We start from the raw sequence: 19,342 nt of genomic DNA on the forward strand, positions 1-19,342 counted from the left end.
TCAAGTAAGAGTGGAACCACACACTTGAATAACCACTCGAAAGTATGTCCCGGTAAAAAAAAACAAAATCAAGAAAGCCAGTTGATAATTTCAGTTGATACCAATGAAAGAAGCTCAACGTTTGATCAAGAAAGGAAAAAACAAAATCAAGAAAGCCAGTTGATACTTCCAGTTGATACCAATGAAAGAAGCTCAAAGTTTGATCAAGAAAGGAGTCACTTGGATCTTGTGAAAATGGTTATTAGGCATCAGTATCCATTAGATCTGGCTGGTCAAGAAGCCCTCGAGAATTTTGTGAAAGGTTTGCAGCCAATGTATGAGTTTCAATCAAGAGATAAATTGTTATCTGACATACATCGCATCTATAATGAAGAGAGAGAGAAACTTCAGTTGTATTTTGATCAGCTTGCTTGCAAATTAAATTTGACAGTAAGTTTGTGGAAGAACAATCATGGAAAGACTGCATATTGTTGTTTGATAGCACATTTTATTGATGATGGTTGGGAACTAAAGATGAAGACTCTTGGTTTGAGAACTTTGGAGCATATCAATGACACAAAAGCTGTTGGTGGGATTATTCAGAGCTTAGTTTCGGAGTGGAATATAGGCAGTAAAGTATGTTCCATAACTGTGGATAACTCTTTTTTGGATGACAGTATGGTTCAACAGATAAAAGAAAATTGTCTCAGTAATCTAGTCTCCCTTTCTTCAACTCATTGGTTCATCAATTGCACTCTTCTTGAGGACGGGTTTCGTGAGATGGATGACCTACTTTTTAATTTAAAGAAGTCCATTGAATATGTCACTGAAACAAAACATGGAAGATTGAAATTCCAAGAAGCTGTAGATCAAGTGAAGCTACAAGATGGGAAATCATGGGATGATCTTTCTCTCAAGCTGGAATCAGACTTTGGCATACTTGATAGTGCTTTGAGATCAAGAGAAATCTTTCGTAAACTGGAGCAAATTGATGGCAATTTTAAACTAAACCCATCAACGGAGGAATGGGAGAATGCAGCAGCTCTACAGAGTTGTTTGAGATGCTTTGATGATATCAAAGGAACTCAATCCCTTACTGTAAGCTTGTACTTTCCAAAGCTTTGTCACATATACATGAAATTTCTTCAGTTGGAAAAAATCAATCCTTCATTTGTTACATTGATGAAGAGGAGATTCGACCACTATTGGAGATTATGCAATTCGGCATTAGCTGTTGCATCTGTTCTTGATCCAAGGTTAAAATTTAAAGTTGTGGAGTTCTCATATATATTGATTTATGGCCATGATAGTAAGGTGCCATTGAACACGTTTCGTGAAGTTCTTACGAATGTCTACAATGAGTATGCCAATGAAACCAAAAATCAAACCATATCAGCTTCAGTCTTGGATGATACCAATTGGCTTGGAAATAATTCTATTTGGGACTCCTTCAGTAAATTTGTAACTGCAAGCAACTTTAATGAGGCCACATCGAAGTCAGAGCTTGAGCTTTACTTAGATGAACCTTTACTTCCCAGGATGGAGCAATCATTGACATACTTGGTTGGTGGTGTGATAAATCTCAAAAGTTTCCAATACTTGCAAAGATGGCTCGAGATTTCCTCGCTATTCCGGTATCAATTTTCACATCGTGTTCAAATATTAAGGCCACGATCAATAATCGAGCCTACAATATCTTGAATCCTGAGAGCATGGAAGCTTTGGTATGCAGTGAAAACTGGTTGGAATCTCCAAAAGGAAGTAAGTCTTTACTCTTAATTTGTTTAGATCCGTCAATTTATATTTTCCTACACTTCATTTAGGGTCTACTCTGTTGTTTAGTATTACATTATCTTATCACTTAACAGTGTTGATTTGCTATCACAGATGATGGAGAAAATCATGAACCCACACAAACTACGGTAGGCATTGTACATAAATTATGATTAGAAGTTGTCTCCATTGAATTTTTTTTCATATGCCTTGAAAACTGAATTACCTTAATGCATTTTCATTTCATAGGATAAAGGAAAAAGGAAGCTGGATGAAGACACTTGTGTCAGAAAAAAATCCAAACCTTCGAATTGTGAGAAAGCTATTAGTACCGAAGATAATGCCAAAGATTTCAACAACAATGGTAATTGATCTATACTTATTATTATTAACTACTATGTTACTCAAACTCGAATGTCAATGTTAATATGAAATTGGAAAGGCTTAAATTATTAAGCAAAGCTTTTCGTTACAGAATTTAATCATGGAAGAAACTTTAAGAACGTAAATGAAATTTCGAGTGATGATTCATCATCCGACTTTGATCAATCAGATCAAGTTCAGAGCTCATCTTCCGAGTCTGATGATGAAACAACATTAAAGGAGCAGGGGCAATGGTGTGAACAGGTTCATACGTCATTTCTTTGGTTATATATATGTTGGGTATGGGTCCCACTATGTGGGAAACCCATATTTTATGCCATAATGTTTTGTCCCTTCTTTGGTTTTGTCAAAAAAAGCCATTTTGGGTTTTTTAACGGGTGTTGGGCAAAAATTTTAGCAGAGAGCTAAAGAAAAATAGAGAGAAAGAGAATAAAAAAAAATCAGATTTTCAAGCTTGGTGCAGCAGTGATCAACTCTTCGATCGAAGGTCCATCCGTGGTTCGATTGAGCTGATTTTTGGACAGCAGCTAGGTGATAAGGTGTTCTTGACTTTGTACGGTCGGATTTTTCATCCGAGTCTTGTAGCGTCGGAAATACCCATTTTTCAGCAGCTACGTTTTTGGTGATGTTCTCTCATTTTTCTCTCTTTTGCTAAAGATTACATGTTGTTAGCCTTGTCGGTGTTGAATGCTTGTTGTAGGCTTGATATTGTGATCTTGTAGTTGAACATTTGATGATAGTGGAGCTCTTTATCGGACTCTAAAGTCCCGTGGTTTTTACCCTTAATTTAGAAGGGTTTTCCACGTAAAAATATCGGTGTCTCTATTTATTTTTGTTGTGGTTGCATTAGTTGATTTGTGGTTGATTAAGGTTGCTAGAGAACATATCTTGTGCTATTGTGCTTGCCATAATTTTTACAGGAGTTATAAGGAGAGAAAGAACACCGGTTGTGCTTTCGCTTTGTTTCGGTTGTTCGGTTTCTTCCCAACAAACTGGTACCAGAGCTTGGTTATTGTGTCAGATAATTATGGAAATTAATACGAGCAAGATGATTATGTTGAATGGCACAAATTATCAACTTTGGCGGAATAAAATGAAGGACTTGTTGTTTGTGAAGGCTTTGCATCTTCCGGTCTTTACTACTCAAAACCCGATTCGAAAAGTGATGAAGAATGGGAATTTGAGCATCAACAAGTGTGTGGCTTTATTCGGCAATTTGTTGAAGAAAATGTTTACAATCACATTGATCAGGAGACACATGCTCGAACATTGTGGGAGAAGCTTGAAAGCTTGTATGCTTCGAGGTCGGGCAATAACAAGTTATTTTTGCTGAAGAAAATGATGGCGCTGAAATATAAAGAAGGAATGTCTATAGCTGACCATGTTAGTGAATTTCAGAGTATGATGAATCAGTTGCTTGGTATGGGTGTCAAATTTGATGACGAGATTTTAGGACTTTGGTTGCTTGCTACTCTACCAGACTCTTGGGAGACCTTTCGAGTCTCACTCATTAATTCTGCCCCACAGGGTATTATTACTTTGGATTTGGCTAAGAGTGGTGTGTTGAATGAAGAGGTTAGAAGAAGATCTCAGGGTTCTACATCACAGTCCGAGGTGTTGGTTATCGAGAACAGGGGGAGAAACAGAGACAAAGATGGAAAGGGTAGAGATAAAAGCCGAAGCAAGTCAAGATCGAGATACAAGAATCTTGAGTGTCATCATTGTGGTAAGAAAGGCCATATCAAGAAATATTGCTTCAAGTGGAAGAAAGAGAACAAAAGTGGTGGTGATAAACACGACCGGAATGACGATGAAAAATTCGAGCGTGTTGCTACTGTTACTCGTGAAGATTTGTTAGTTATTTGTGATCAGAATTTGGTCAACCTAGCATGCGACGAGACTAGTTGGGTGATTGATACTGGTGCATCACTTCATGTCACGTCGAGGAAGGAATTCTTCACATCTTATACTCCTGGTGATTTTGGGGTATTGAAGATGGGTAATGATGGTTTGGTTTCGGTTATTGGTATGGGAGATGTTAGCTTGGTAAGTAACAATGGAACAAAGTTAACTCTCAAGGATGTCAGACATGCACCGGATGTCCGTTTGAATTTGATTTCTGCAGGAAAACTTGATGATGAGGGATTCTGTAACACTTTCAGTGAAGGGCAGTGGAAGCTGACTAAAGGCTCCTTGGTTGTGGCTCGAGGAAAGAAGAGCTCAAATTTGTACTTGATGCAAGCTTTGACTTCTCGAGAGACGGTGAATGTGACACTGAATGACAACTCAACTGAGTTGTGGCATAAACGACTCAGTCACATGAGTGAGAAGGGGCTTAACTGTTTAGCGAAGAAGAATCAACTTTCAGGTTTAAAGAATGCTACACTGAAGAATTGTGCTCATTGTCTAGCAGGAAAGCAGAAAAGAGTTTCATTTAGAAGCCATCCTCCTCATAGGAAATCAGAGTTGCTAGAGTTGGTCCATTCAGATGTTTGTGGTCCGATAAAAGTAAGATCACATGGTGGTGCACTTTACTTTGTGACTTTCATTGATGATTGTTCAAGAAAGCTATGGGTTTACACTTTGAAGTCTAAAAATCAAGTCTTTGAGGTGTTTAAACAGTTTCAAGCATCAGTTGAAAGGGAAACTGGGAAGAAGTTGAAGTGCATTCGTACTGATAATGGTGGCGAGTACACAGGGTCGTTTCATGAGTATTGTCTGCGACAGGGAATCAGACATCAGAGAACACCACCAAAGACTCCACAGTTAAATGGGTTAGCTGAAAGAATGAACCGAACATTGATTGAGAGAGTCAGATGTTTGTTGTCAGATGCAAAGTTACCAAGATCGTTTTGGGCTGAAGCTTTGAATACAGTGACACATGTGATAAATCTGTCTCCTAGTGTTCCTTTGAAAGGTGATGTGCCAGATAGAGTTTGGTTTGGTAAAGACGTGTCATATGATCACCTACGTGTGTTCGGTTGTAAAGCATTTGTTCATGTTCCAAAGGATGAAAGATCCAAGTTGGATGCCAAGGCTCGACAATGCATTTTTATTGGTTATGGTCTAGATGGTGAGTTTGGTTATAGACTCTATGATCCAGTTCAGAAGAAACTCGTGAGAAGCAGAGATGTTGTCTTCATTGAGGATCAGACCATTGATGACATTGATAAGACGGAGAAAGTGGATTCACAAGGTAGTGGTGACTTGATCGATGTGAATCCGGTTCCCCTAGACTCTTCACCAGATCCTATCCAGGATGTTGTGCATGGTGATGTTAGTGGTGACCATCAGACTATAGGTGACTTTGATACTCCCATGGATGATGTTGTGAATGATCAACAACAAGCACCTATAGCTCCACCAGCAGTTCCACTTCGAAGGTCTTCCAGAGATCGACGATCTTCTGTCAGGTATTCTCCTGATGAATATGTTCTTTTGACTGACGGGGGAGAACCTGAATGTTATGAAGAGGCTATGGAGAGTGAATGCAAAGATCAGTGGGTTGAAGCGATGAAAGACGAACTTCAATCCTTGCATGAGAACCATACTTTTGAATTGGTGAAACTGCCTAAAGGCAAAAGAGCTTTGAAGAATCGGTGGGTTTACAGGTTGAAGCAAGAAGAGAAGTCTTCATCTCCACGATACAAAGCTAGATTGGTCGTCAAGGGTTATACTCAGAAAAAGGGGGTTGATTTTGAAGAAATATTTTCTCCGGTTGTGAAGAAGTCCTCTATCAGAACTATACTGAGTTTGGTAGCTTGTTATGACCTAGAGGTTGAACAAATGGATGTGAAAACTGCTTTTCTTCATGGTGACTTGGAAGAAGAGCTTTACATGGAGCAGCCAGAGGGTTTTGTTGCACAAGGGAAAGAGGACTATGTGTGCAGATTGAAGAAGAGCTTGTATGGTTTGAAGCAAGCTCCAAGGCAATGGTACAAGAAGTTTGAGTCTGTTATGGGGGAGCAAGGCTACAAGAAGACTACTTCTGATCATTGTGTGTTTGTTAAGAGATTCTCTGGTGATGATTTTATTATTCTTTTGCTCTATGTTGATGATATGCTTATTGTTGGTCAGAATGCTTCTAGAATTGAAAAGTTGAAACAAGAGTTGAGTAAATCCTTTGCAATGAAGGATTTGGGGCCAGCAAAGCAAATTCTTGGCATAAGACTGACACGTGATAGAAAGGCCAAGAAATTATGGTTATCACAAGAGAGGTACATTGAGAAAGTACTTCAAAGGTTTAGTATGGACAAAGCTAAAGCGGTGAATACTCCCTTTGCTATGCACTTTAGATTGAGTGTTAAGCATAGTCCTTCCACAGAAAAGGAGAAGGAAGAGATGCAGAAAATCCCTTACTCTTCAGCCGTGGGTAGTTTGATGTACGCAATGGTTTGCACGAGACCAGACTTGGCTTATGCCGTTGGTACAGTTAGTCGGTTTCTTTCTAATCCAGGCAGAGAGCATTGGAATGCAGTGAAGTGGATTATGAGATATCTTCGTGGCACTTCCAACATGAAACTTTGTTTCGGCAATGAGAAACCTGTTCTTGTTGGGTATACGGATTCAGACATGGCCGGAGACATTGACTCGAGGAGATCTACTTCAGGTTACTTAATCACTTATGCAGGGGGAGCTGTGGCATGGCAATCGAGACTGCAAAAGTGTGTTGCATTGTCCACCACCGAATCAGAGTTCATTGCAGCAACCGAAGCGTGTAAGGAGATGCTTTGGATGAAGAAGTTTGTGCATGAGCTTGGTTTTACTCAGGAGAAGTATGTCCTGTACTGTGATAGCCAGAGTGCTATTCATCTTGGTAAGAACTCAACTTTTCATGCTAGATCTAAGCATATTGATGTGAGGTACCATTGGATACGAGATGTTCTTGAAGCTAAGCTGTTAGAGCTTGAGAAGATACACACTAATGATAATGGTGCTGATATGTTGACGAAGGCCTTACCAAGAGGAAAATTTGAAGCATGTTGTTTGACCTCCGGTATGGAGGCATTCCCCACATAGTTGGAGGGGGAGATTTGTTGGGTATGGGTCCCACTATGTGGGAAACCCATATTTTATGCCATAATGTTTTGTCCCTTCTTTGGTTTTGTCAAAAAAAGCCATTTTGGGTTTTTTAACGGGTGTTGGGCAAAATTTTAGCAGAGAGCTAAAGAAAAAATAGAGAGAAAGAGAATAAAAAAAAATCAGATTTTCAAGCTTGGTGCAGCAGTGATCAACTCTTCGATCGAAGGTCCATCCGTGGTTCGATTGAGCTGATTTTTGGACAGCAGCTAGGTGATAAGGTGTTCTTGACTTTGTACGGTCGGATTTTTCATCCGAGTCTTGTAGCGTCGGAAATACCCATTTTTCAGCAGCTACGTTTTTGGTGATGTTCTCTCATTTTTCTCTCTTTTGCTAAAGATTACATGTTGTTAGCCTTGTCGGTGTTGAATGCTTGTTGTAGGCTTGATATTGTGATCTTGTAGTTGAACATTTGATGATAGTGGAGCTCTTTATCGGACTCTAAAGTCCCGTGGTTTTTACCCTTAATTTAGAAGGGTTTTCCACGTAAAATATCGGTGTCTCTATTTATTTTGTTGTGGTTGCATTAGTTGATTTGTGGTTGATTAAGGTTGCTAGAGAACATATCTTGTGCTATTGTGCTTGCCATAATTTTTACAGGAGTTATAAGGAGAGAAAGAACACCGGTTGTGCTTTCGCTTTGTTTCGGTTGTTCGGTTTCTTCCCAACAATATATTCATACATTCAGTTAGTTTTATGCATATATTAATTATTTTACATCATGCCTTTTTTTTTGTTTTATTTTTATAGGATGTTCGGGTATATTTAGTCTCAAACTTTACAAACAAAGACTATGAACGGCTAGATAAGTTGGAAAGGAAAAAATTGAATCGGTATGTTACTAGCTTCGATGAATTAAATTTTGGAATATCAACTGATCACTATAATCTAACGATATATCTAAGTTTATGTTTCACAGAAAATCACTTGGACGAGGTAAAGAACTCAATTTGACGGGTGATAAATTGGAACCTTTACTCATGGTGCCAAGAAGTACTGAAACTCAAAAAAGTACCATATTAATGAAGTTGTAAGTAATCATTAAATGTATAACATTTGGGGCATAAATTAATTCCGTAACTCGTAACTCGTAACTCATGTACTCGTATCGCTTTCATGATAATGTATTTGTGTAGGTCATTAATGCTTTTTTCAAATTGCTTAAGGAGAGATCTCGTAAATTTTCAAAAGCATACATCAATCACTATTCATTTGACTCTCAAGCAGCGGTAAGAATCTTGATCTTGTCAAAAACTAATAATATTTCAAATTAAAATTGTTACTATTTATAAAAACAAGGCACGAGTACTTAACCTATATTCATTCTATCATTAGAATCTCTTGATAAAAGGATCCAGATCGGAACAAGAGGTGTTAGCTCGGTATAAACCTGATCACCTAAGCGGTGTACATAAGGTAAGTAAAACATCTCTCTTTTCTGGCTTATAATTGAGATTTAAATTGTGTTTATGAATATAAATGTAAATTGAATTCAATTACAACAAATATTAAAGTAGAAAAAACTCAAATCGAAAATATCAAATATTATTTAAATCATTGACAGTAAGTAATAAGAATGGATATAATGTTTTAGTTGTTTTTTGTGTGATTGCAGCTATTTCTACCATTGTGCTTATCAGATCATTGGGTTCTTTTCTATGTTGATATCAATGCAAAGAAATTTTCATGCTTGGATCCGTACCAATCTTCTGGAATACTATCTCTCAATTCCAAAAATGTTGATAAAATATTACAATGGTTCAAAAGCTTTTTATTGCCAGAATTTGGTTATAAAGATGCAAATGAATGGCCATATGTGGCGCGTACTGATATTCCTCAGCAGAAGAAGTAAGCATCCGTCTTTGAAAATCTACGACTTTTCTAACCTTTATTTATTTATTTAGTATCTTACATTCATTTTTTTTTACTATAATGCAAAGCTCGGTTGATTGTGGGGTGTTCGTAATGAAATATGGTGATTGTCTTACGTATGGTGATTTCTTCCCTTTTACACAAAAAGATATGATTCATTTCCGACGACGTATCTTTCTTGATTTATACCGTGGAAGATTGCATATCAGAAAATAAAAAGATTAATGCCTTGTTTGGGCGCGCTCAAAGTCAAATAATGTGTATTCGAGTTTCTAGAATTTGATGAATTTTATCAGTTTTCTTTCCTTTCTTTTTTCATCTTTTATGCATGTATGGTATTTTCAACCTCGGATTTATACTTATTTTCTATGTCGAAGAGTAAAATTATTTTCAAATTAATTAATTAAATATTAAAATTTAAATTATAATTTTATTGATTTTTTGGCAAATGTCAATGAGATTGTTAAATCATTTTTAAATATTTCAAGTTGATAAATATGTTGTGATGTTAAAACTAACGTCGGTAACGATAATAGAATGATTGTAAAGCAATAAGAAAGAGAAAACAAAACACACAGATTTACGTGAAAAACCCTAGCGAGAAAGATCACGAGAGAAGAAGAGAAATTCAAAGTGTTGAATTCGAATGATACAATAGTTTCGACTACATCTATTTAAAGGTTGAAAAATCTTATTCTAATCAATGTCAAATAGAATAAGTGTAGTTCTCTATGGATTCTACTTATGTGGCATGGCCTTCGGCCTTAAGCCCTACATATATCCCATTGTTTTGTCATTATATTATATTTCTTTAATAAAGATTTGGGTCATATAACTCTTAACATGTGATAAAAAAGAAATCCAACAACAATGGTAATTGAACTAGAAAATGGTAAGGAATTGAATGTTGATTTTTATCGTATTTTTTTCTGTATCAAATTTCAGCAGAACATAGAATAATGTTTTCAGCAAAGTGACAACGCAGGCCTATTAAAGAAATGCAAATAAGGTGACTTTGGGGAAATTTCAATGTCTTAATTTCTGGACTTTTTTTGCAGTCTTTATCCATTCTCTATTAAAGAAATGCAAATAAGGTGACTTTGGGGAAATTTCAATGTCTTAATTTTTGGGGAAATTTATCTAAATTTTTAATAAAAATATAAATAAAGAAAAAAAAACTCAGTAAAATATCAATTGAAGAACCAAATGTGGGAGGAATTCAACCTTAAGCTAATAGATTTGACTAGAGGTGCAATTAAGCCAAGTTGAGTTCAAATAGTTGTAAGCTCAAGTTTGATTCAAAACTTGAAGCTTAATACTCGGCTTGAATTTGATGGAGCATTGATTTTTCTGTTCGGTCTTGATTGAGCATAATTTTTAAGTTCAAGCTCGACTCGAGATATATTTGAGCAACTCAATTTCAAGTTCAAATAAGCATATTTTGGCATAGAATTTCATCTTTGGATTTCAAACATTATTTTGAGTCAATAATATTAAGATTCGGAATGTAAGGGGTAATCTCAATAACACACATTCCTTAGGTAATCTTACATTCCCTTTGTAATGTAATATTTTTAACAATTTTACAATAGTTCCTAAGATTATATTATGATAATGGGTCTAGTTAGTACTTATAACTAAATTATATTAAGATTGTTGTTAAGGTAATGAGAAAAGCTATTTTATAAAAATAATAAAAACAATTGTGGAAACAAATTGTAAATTTTATCAAATTAAAGGAAAGAAGACTAACTTGTTTCAGTGTTCATAATTAACTCCTACTTCGGGATCTATTTAATCAATTAGTCAATAACATAGTAGGGGCTCTCAGCCTTCCACTAACCTAATGAGTCAATAAGAATTACTTATCCTTATTGTGTTCATAATATGATACTAAGGCTAAAGTCTTTGGTGTATTGTTTGAGGTTATCCTTCACTATTTACGATGAGTATTTATTATTTTTCTCTAAATTATATAATTCTTTTCATTAATTAATAAAGTCTTTGTTGTGTCATGATACTGAAGCTAAAGTTTTTGTTGTGTTGTTTGAGCTTGTCCTTCACTATCTGCTATGAGTATTTGTTATTTTTTTCTCTAAATTATATGGTTCTCTTCATTAATTAATAAATTTACCTTTAAATATATATATTTCTATAAAAATTAGATAATAACATCACACCATTTTAGAATACAAAATCAGGGATCAAATTTGTGAAATTCTAGTATTAATGTAGACAAAAAAAACCAGAGAGTAGGTTGAGATATTATTTAATTTGCAGGCAGGTAATTTGTAGGAAGCAAAAAGAAAGTCAAAATAGGAACATCGAGTATTCCGCGTGAGTGATCAATGAAGTTGATATTATTTAATTTCCTACTGCTTTTGCATTTCCTGAGTGATCATCTTGCTGCTTTCACTTTCTTTTCTACCATATTTCTCTTCTGCTTTACCCAAACCCCGTTGAACCTCACCTTCTTTCATGGCTTCTTCTTTTTTTGACCCCGCCTTGAGATTGTTACCATCCTGCGCTAAAGCTATTGAAGATGGGGATCTGAAAAGCGCCGATGATTTGCTTCAGAAAATCTTGATTCTTGTTGATGAGAGACCCTACGCATGTCAAAGCAGAGTGGTGAAATACTTTGCGGACGCTCTGGTTCGCCGAGCCTACGGACTGCATCCCGCTTCTTCCTACTTCACTTTCCCGGTGGATCCTGCACCATATTATCATTATAACAGCTACCATATTAATGGCGTCATAAAAAAAGTTATCGATGATGCTTTGATGGGAAACAGGCGATTGCACCTCATTGATTTCTCCATCCCGTATTACAGTTTTCAGGGTTCAGTTCTTCGTACACTACCGAACTTCTTCGGCTATCCTCTACCCGTCCGTGTAAGTTACATACTTCCACCATTTCTGAAAAAACTGTTGTTCCAATAGGGTCGGAAGCGTGTAAATTATTGTACTAAAAAATCACACAAAGTTCAATTCCCAGGGAAGAGAGGTGGATCACAATGATCTCTTAAATACCAAGTCTTTCCTTAGTCAGAATATCCCTTCTATAGTAATTTAATAGCACAATTAAATACTACTATTATACCCTCAAATATTGAAAGAAAAATAGGACAAAAAAGAACACAAGAGTTTTAACGAGGTTCGGTAAATTATACCTACGTCCTCGGGCACTAACACCAGATGATAACTTTACTATCTCCAAAATATTACAAACAAATAGAATTCCTTAAGAATTCTCAAATGGGAGAAGAGAGAAAACTAAGAGAGAAAGATTGGTTGGGATGATTGAAATGAAAAATGAAAAGGCCTATTTATAGTAGTATTTAATTGTGCTATTAAATTACTATAGAAGGGATATTCTGACTAAGGAAAGACTTGGTATTTAAGAGATCATTGTGATCCACCTCTCTTCCCTGGGAATTGAACTTTGTGTGATTTTTTAGTACAATAATTTACACGCTTCCGACCCTATTGGAACAACAAGTGGTATCAAGAGCCGAAGGTTAATCGTAGTATGCTCTGTGGTTGCAGTTTAAACTGATCTTCCACATCAGAAAAGATTTCCTTAGGTATATATTGAAAGATTATGGAGAAAACGGTCGGTGTAGGAGCTTCAACATCGTCCATGTGGACAAGACCGACAATTGCAAATGCAAGACTGGCCGTGGAGATCTTTGATGGCACAGGCCATTTTGGTATGTGGCAAAGTGAGGTTCTAGATGCCCTTTTTCAGCAGGGTCTAGACATTGCCATTGATGAAGAGAAACCAGATGATGTACAGGAGAAAGATTGGAAGGCGATCAATCGGTTGGCATGTGGCACAATTCGATCATGCCTTTCTCGAGAGCAGAGGTATGCTTTTTCAAAGGAGACTTCTGCAAATAAGTTGTGGGTGGCACTTGAAGAAAAATTTTTGAAGAAAAACAGTCAAAATAAGCTCCACTTGAAGAAAAGACTGTTTCGCTTCACATACGTCCCAAGTACCACAATGAATGATCACATCACCAAATTTAATCAGTTAGTCACTGATTTGCTGAATATGGATGAGACATTCAAAGATGAAGATTTGGCTTTGATGCTGTTGGGGTCACTTCCTGAGGAGTTTGAGTTCCTAGAAACTACTCTACTTCATGGCAGGAGTGATATATCTCTGAGCGAAGTCTATGCGGCCTTATACAGTTATGAACAGAGAAAGAAGGACAAACAGAAAAACTCAATCAGAGATACAGAAGCTTTAGTAGTCCGAGGTCTTCATACACTCGGAAGAAAACTCAAAAGGGGAGATCAAAGTCAAAGTCCAGACTCGGGAAAGATGAATGTGCTTTTTGTCATGAGAAAGGCCACTGGAAGAAAAATTGTCCAAAGCTGAAGAATAAGGGAAAAGCTGCTGTAGATGCTTGTGTTGCTAAGCATGATACTAGTGACTCTGAACTATCACTGGTTGCATCATCATCGTCGTTCCATTCAGATGAGTGGATATTGGATTCGGGTTGTACCTATCATATGTCCCCTAACCGGGAGTGGTTCTCTGATTTAGTAGAACTAAATGGAGGAGTTGTTTATATGGGCAATGACAATGCCTGTAAAACTGTTGGGATAGGTTCAATCCAATTAAAGAATCAAGATGGATCAACCAGAGTTCTGACTGATGTTCGGTACGTGCCCAGTTTGAAGAAAAATCTCATCTCATTGGGAGCCTTGGAATCCAATGGTTCAGTTGTTACTATGAGAGATGGGATTTTGAAAGTGACATCTGGCGTACTTGTGATATTGAAGGGCATCAGGAAAAATAACTTGTATTACTACCAAGGTAGTACAGTTATTGGAGCAGTCGCTGCAGCTTCCGGTAGCAAAGACTTGGACTCAATGCAGTTGTGGCATATGAAGTTGGGACATGCCAGCGAAAAATCCTTGCAAATTCTGGCAAAGCAAGGATTGTTGAAAGGTGCAAAGGCTTGCAAATTAAAATTTTGTGAGCACTGTGTTCTGGGAAAGCAAAAGAGAGTGAAATTCGGCACTGCTATCCATAATACAAAAGGTATTTTGGAATACATTCACTCAGATGTGTGGGGGCCTTCTAAAACACCTTCGTTGGGAGGAAAACACTACTTTGTTACTTTTGTTGATGACTTTTCCAGAAGAGTTTGGGTGTATACCATGAAAACTAAAGATGAAGTGCTTGGAGTTTTTCTTAAATGGAAAACTATAATTGAAAACCAGACTGGCAAGAAAATCAAGCGGCTTAGGACGGACAATGGAGGGGAATATAAAAGTGATCCGTTCTTCGATGTGTGCCAAGAGTATGGTATTGTTCGACACTTCACAGTTAGGGATACACCACAACAGAATGGAGTGGCAGAGCGTATGAATCGAACATTGCTGGAGAAAGTTCGATGTATGTTGTCCAATGCTGGGTTGGGCAAGCAATTTTGGGCTGAGGCTGTGACATACGCTGGCCATCTTGTTAATCGTTTGCCATCATCTGCATTAGAAAGAAAAACTCCTATGGAGGTATGGTCTGGAAAACCGGCTACAGATTATGATTCCTTACATGTGTTTGGATCCACTGCATATTACCATGTGAAGGAGTCAAAGTTAGATCCGAGGGCAAAGAAAGCTCTCTTTATGGGAATCACTTCTGGAGTGAAGGGATTTCGTCTTTGGTGCTTAAGCACAAAGAAAATGATCTGTAGCAGAGATGTTACCTTTGATGAATCTGCCACATTGAAAAAGGTAGCAGATAAAGATATTCAGACGAGCAATACTCCACAGCAGGTGGAGTGTACTCCAAAACAGGTGGAGTTTGAGCAGATGGGGATTTGCCCAGTTAATAAGTCTAATTCTCCAGCCATAATGGAGGAATTAGAGGTTGAAGAGGTTCTGACCCAAGAACCACTAAGTACACCAGAACCAGTTGCAGTTGCAAGGCCACGGAGAGAAATTCGTAAACCTGCTCGATTTACTGATATGGTGGCCTACGCCCTTCCCGTTGTTGATGATATTCCTATCACTTATCAAGAAGCAATGCAAAGCTTAGAAAGTGATAAATGGAAAAGCGCCATGGATGAAGAAATGCAGTCTCTCCTGAAGAATAATACTTGGGAGTTGGCGCAATTACCGAAAGGTAAAAGGGCAATCGGATGCAAGTGGGTATTCGCAAAGAAAGATGGATCTCCTAGCAAGAAGGATATTCGCTACAAGGCAAGATTGGTAGCTAAAGGCTACGCTCAGAAGGAGGGAATTGACTACAATGATGTATTTTCCCCTGTTGTGAAGCATTCCTCCATTAGAATTTTGTTGGCCTTGGTAGCACAGTTGAATTTGGAGCTAGCTCAACTTGATGTTAAGACGGCTTTCTTGCATGGTGAGTTAGAAGAGGAGATCTATATGACTCAGCCAGAAGGATACACAGATGCTGGTGGTAGAAATTGGGTTTGTAAGCTTAACAAATCGCTATATGGATTGAAGCAATCCCCGAGGCAGTGGTACAAGCAATTTGATAGCTTTATGAGAAGGCAGAAGTACACAAGAAGCAAATATGACAATTGTGTGTATTTGCAGAAGCTGCATGACGGATCTTTCATTTATCTACTCTTGTATGTTGATGATATGTTAATCGCTTCGAAGAGCCAAAATGAGATAGATAAGCTGAAGGCTCAGTTGAATCAAGAGTTCGAGATTAAAGATCTAGGTGAGGCCAAGAAGATTCTCGGCATGGAGATAAGTAGAGATAGACAGAGAGGCAAGCTTTGTTTGAATCAGAAGCAATATCTGAAAAAGGTATTACAATGTTTTGGTGTAAATGAAAACACAAAACATGTAAGTACCCCACTTGCTTCTCATTTGAAACTTAGTGCTCAATTATCTCCGAAAACTGAAGAAGAAATAGAATATATGGCAAAAGTCCCATATGCTAATGCAGTTGGGAGTTTGATGTATGCGATGGTGTGTACGAGGCCTGACATTTCACAAGCTGTTGGAGTTGTGAGCAGGTATATGCATGATCCTGGAAAAGGACATTGGCAAGCTGTGAAATGGATTCTACGGTATCTTCGAAAAACCGTAGATGTTGGTTTAATTTTTGAACAGGATGAAGCACTTGGTCAGTTTGTAGTTGGATATGTTGATTCCGACTTTGCTGGTGATTTAGATAAACGTCGTTCAACTACGGGGTATCTGTTTACTCTTGCGAAAGCCCCAGTGAGTTGGAAGTCTACCTTACAGTCTACAGTAGCTGTGTCTACTACAGAGGCAGAATATATGGCAGTTACAGAAGCTGTTAAGGAGGCTATTTGGCTTAATGGATTATTGAAAGACTTGGGAGTTGTTCAAAGTCACATTAGTCTATATTGTGACAGTCGGAGTGCTATTCATTTAGCGAAAAATCAAGTCTATCATTCAAGAACCAAGCATATCGACGTAAGATATCACTTTGTGCGGGAAGTCTTTGAAAAAGGAAAAATTCTACTTCAGAAGATTCCGACAGCAGATAATCCCGCAGATATGATGACCAAGGTGGTAACAACAATCAAGTTTAATCATTGTTTGAACTTGATTAACATCCTGAGAATTTGAGCACCTTTAGGTGTATGGCGCTCGAGAGCGCATTTGGAGGCACTACAAAAGATAGCTTTATCGAATTTGGGGAGTTGAAGGAAGTATGTGAAGATGTGATTATCCTAATCAAATCTTCAAGGTGGAGATTGTTGAAAAGTCAACAAAGGTAGGAAGCAACTTGTTAAAAAGGTTGAGCAAGTTGCACCGAATGTTGAAAAGTTGAATGGGATAATTGCAATTTTGGTCCCTAATTTTTTAGGCCATTTGCAAGTTAGTCCCTGAACCTCAACAAAAACATGTAGAGTTCTCACGCCAAATGGAGTTTTTGACTAAGGATGCCAAGGAAGTTAATGTAAAGTTGGAGGATGAGTTGAAAGTGGTTTATGGCAATAGTTTGGCAGAAGTGGATGAATGTGAAATAGATTTCAAAAGAAGAAGAGATGATGAAATGGTGGTGGTTTACTATAAATTTAAACTTGAGAAGTTGGTAAGAGATGCAAAAGCAATGGAGAGAGAGTTAGTAAGATTGAAGGAGATAAATCCGACGATTGTAATCATGCTACACTTTTATTCTAATCATAGCCACTCCAATTTCTTGACATGTTTCAAGGATTCATTTCAGTATTCCTTGAAGACTCTTGATTACTGGGCGGAGTTGGGCCATTCTCTTCATTGGAAGTATGGGTGGGAGTGCAACATAGAGGGAGGGGAAGGTAATAATATAATTAGGCGGCACCCAACTTTGACAGAATGGCAACATCTCTTTTCAATGGCTGGATTTAGTCGAATTCCAGTAAACCACAGGAAAGATAATCTTGGCGATGAAAGTTCTTTCTTTGGCTATAAATTTTGTTTGTTCGGCGATAGAAGTTTCTTAAAAATAATGGGGGAGGAAGAAGAGTGTTTGATTTTAGGTAACAAGGGATGTCCAATGTTTTTCTTATCGGCATGGAAACCCAAAGTTGAAGATGGACACTTCAATTCCAATTCCACCAACCATAAGTTTGGACAAGGTAATTTTTTCTTTTGTTTTTTTTTAAATTATATAATAATTTTACAATTGAATTGACTGTTGAACCACTAAATTATCAATTTATTGATTCCATCAATCTGCTTTTGAATCGATCCAATTTAAATAATCTTAAATTATATATCAATTTTTATTTGATGCATTGAAAACTTATAAATTTTATATTAATAGCCAACCATATGATACATCCATACTATAATAAATTATTTTAAAATTACTAAAAATAAATGAGTTAAAATAATTTATTTTAACTCACTATACCTTTTTTCTTCATTCAACTGAGCTTTTAAATGTTAAAATTTCAATCAATTGAATGATTTTTCAGTTAAAATTAAGGGACAATTATTAATTGGTAATGATTACCTTTTTGTGTTATTTTCATCACATGGAATAGAAGGATTGTAACACATGGTGAAAACTAATTTTTATTAAAAGTAATAAAAATTATAATCATTATAAAAATATACAAAAATATTTTAAAAATTACAAAAAAAATTATTGAAAATATAGAAAAGTGCACAAAAATGATAAAATTATTGTAAATAAAGATAAAAATAATTAAAAACTTGCAAAATATTAAAATTAAAAAAATAAAAATTATATAAATTGAAAAAGAAAATATTGTAAAAAATATGAAAAATATTTAAAAATATAGAAAATAATAAATTTTAATAAATTAATAAAAATTACAAAATATTATAAAAAAGTATAAAATTATAAAAAAATTTAAAATATAAGACAAACTAAGGTCGGAAAATAAGTTGAGAAGTCAAGTGACAACTAATGTTGTATATAAAATTGTAGATATTTTTATATATTTAAAATATTTGATATAATTTTTATTTTTTAAAAATTTTCTATTATTTGTTGAATAATTTTTTTTTTAATTTCATACAATTTTTTGCATGTTTATAATTTTTATTGTTGTTTTATGATTTGATTTTTATGGTTTTTAAATTAAAATATCAATTTTTCGTTATTTGACATAATCTTAATGTACCATGATGAAAAAATCCAAAAAAATAGTAATAGACTTAACTAATTGAAATTTTAATGTTTAAGACCTCAATTTAGTGAAAAAAAATATAAAAATTGAATTGATTATTTTTAAAAATTTCAAATGTTTCAAAACCTTTATTTTATTATATAATATGATTTATATATTATTCTCAATGTATACTAATAATATATCAAATATAGATTATAAACACACATGAGAATGAATAACTTACATTAATTTCCACTTACATGACTTTTTACTGGGATGTTCAAACATCCATTAAAATCTACTTTTTGAATCATCAATTAAAATATAATTCATAATGAAAAGGATTTAAAAATATATGACACAAAGGTCGTAGGTGGAATTATTCGGAGCTCTGTTTCGGAGTGGAATATAAGTAAGAAAGTATGTTCCATAACTGTGGATAACTCTTTTGTGAATGATGGTATGGTTCATCAGATAAGAGAAAATTGTGTTAGTGAGCAGGGCTCCCTTTCTTCAGCTCATTGGTTCATCAGTTTCACACTTCTTGAGGATGGGTTTCGTGAGATGGATAGCATACTTTCAAAGTTATGGAAATCCATTGAATATGTCACTGAAACAACACATGGAAAACTGAACTTTCAAGAAGCTGTAAATCAAGTGAAGCT

At 36.0% G+C, this 19,342-nt stretch overlaps 2 protein-coding genes across 2 annotated transcripts; both read left to right on the top strand.

Annotated features, from left to right (window-relative positions):
* The first annotated feature begins 446 nt into the window (after positions 1-446).
* LOC107906102 (uncharacterized) lies at positions 447-9,293 on the top strand. The gene is made up of 10 exons (XM_041087962.1): positions 447-1,740; positions 1,867-1,901; positions 2,002-2,116; positions 2,228-2,379; positions 7,966-8,048; positions 8,135-8,245; positions 8,352-8,444; positions 8,551-8,631; positions 8,831-9,063; positions 9,156-9,293. Exons 1-8 carry the CDS (start codon positions 1,587-1,589, stop codon positions 8,558-8,560), a joined length of 753 nt encoding a protein of 250 aa, XP_040943896.1. The 5' UTR covers positions 447-1,586; the 3' UTR covers positions 8,561-8,631; positions 8,831-9,063; positions 9,156-9,293.
* A 2,272-nt stretch (positions 9,294-11,565) lies between these two features.
* LOC121214892 (DELLA protein RGA2) lies at positions 11,566-12,027 on the top strand. The gene has a single exon (XM_041089390.1). The coding sequence runs from the start codon at positions 11,566-11,568 to the stop codon at positions 12,025-12,027; it is 462 nt and encodes a 153-aa protein (XP_040945324.1).
* Positions 12,028-19,342: the final 7,315 nt, after the last annotated feature.

The sequence above is a fragment of the Gossypium hirsutum genome, chromosome D02 (assembly GCF_007990345.1).
Source record: "Gossypium hirsutum isolate 1008001.06 chromosome D02, Gossypium_hirsutum_v2.1, whole genome shotgun sequence".
In the NCBI taxonomy this organism is placed as follows: domain Eukaryota; kingdom Viridiplantae; phylum Streptophyta; class Magnoliopsida; order Malvales; family Malvaceae; genus Gossypium; species Gossypium hirsutum.

What these genes read in the sequence shown, in the direction of transcription:
- LOC107906102 (XM_041087962.1), top strand. Translation starts at nt 1,587, where the DNA reads ATGGCTCGAGATTTCCTCGCTATTCCGGTATCAATTTTCACATCGTGT. An exon ending in AGGGGCAATGGTGTGAACAG is followed by an intron (nt 2,380 to 7,965) that starts GTTCATACGTCA and finishes TTATTTTTATAG; the next exon opens with GATGTTCGGGTATATTTAGT. An exon ending in AGTACCATATTAATGAAGTT is followed by an intron (nt 8,246 to 8,351) that starts GTAAGTAATCAT and finishes GTATTTGTGTAG; the next exon opens with GTCATTAATGCTTTTTTCAA.
- LOC121214892 (XM_041089390.1), top strand. Translation starts at nt 11,566, where the DNA reads ATGGCTTCTTCTTTTTTTGACCCCGCCTTGAGATTGTTACCATCCTGC.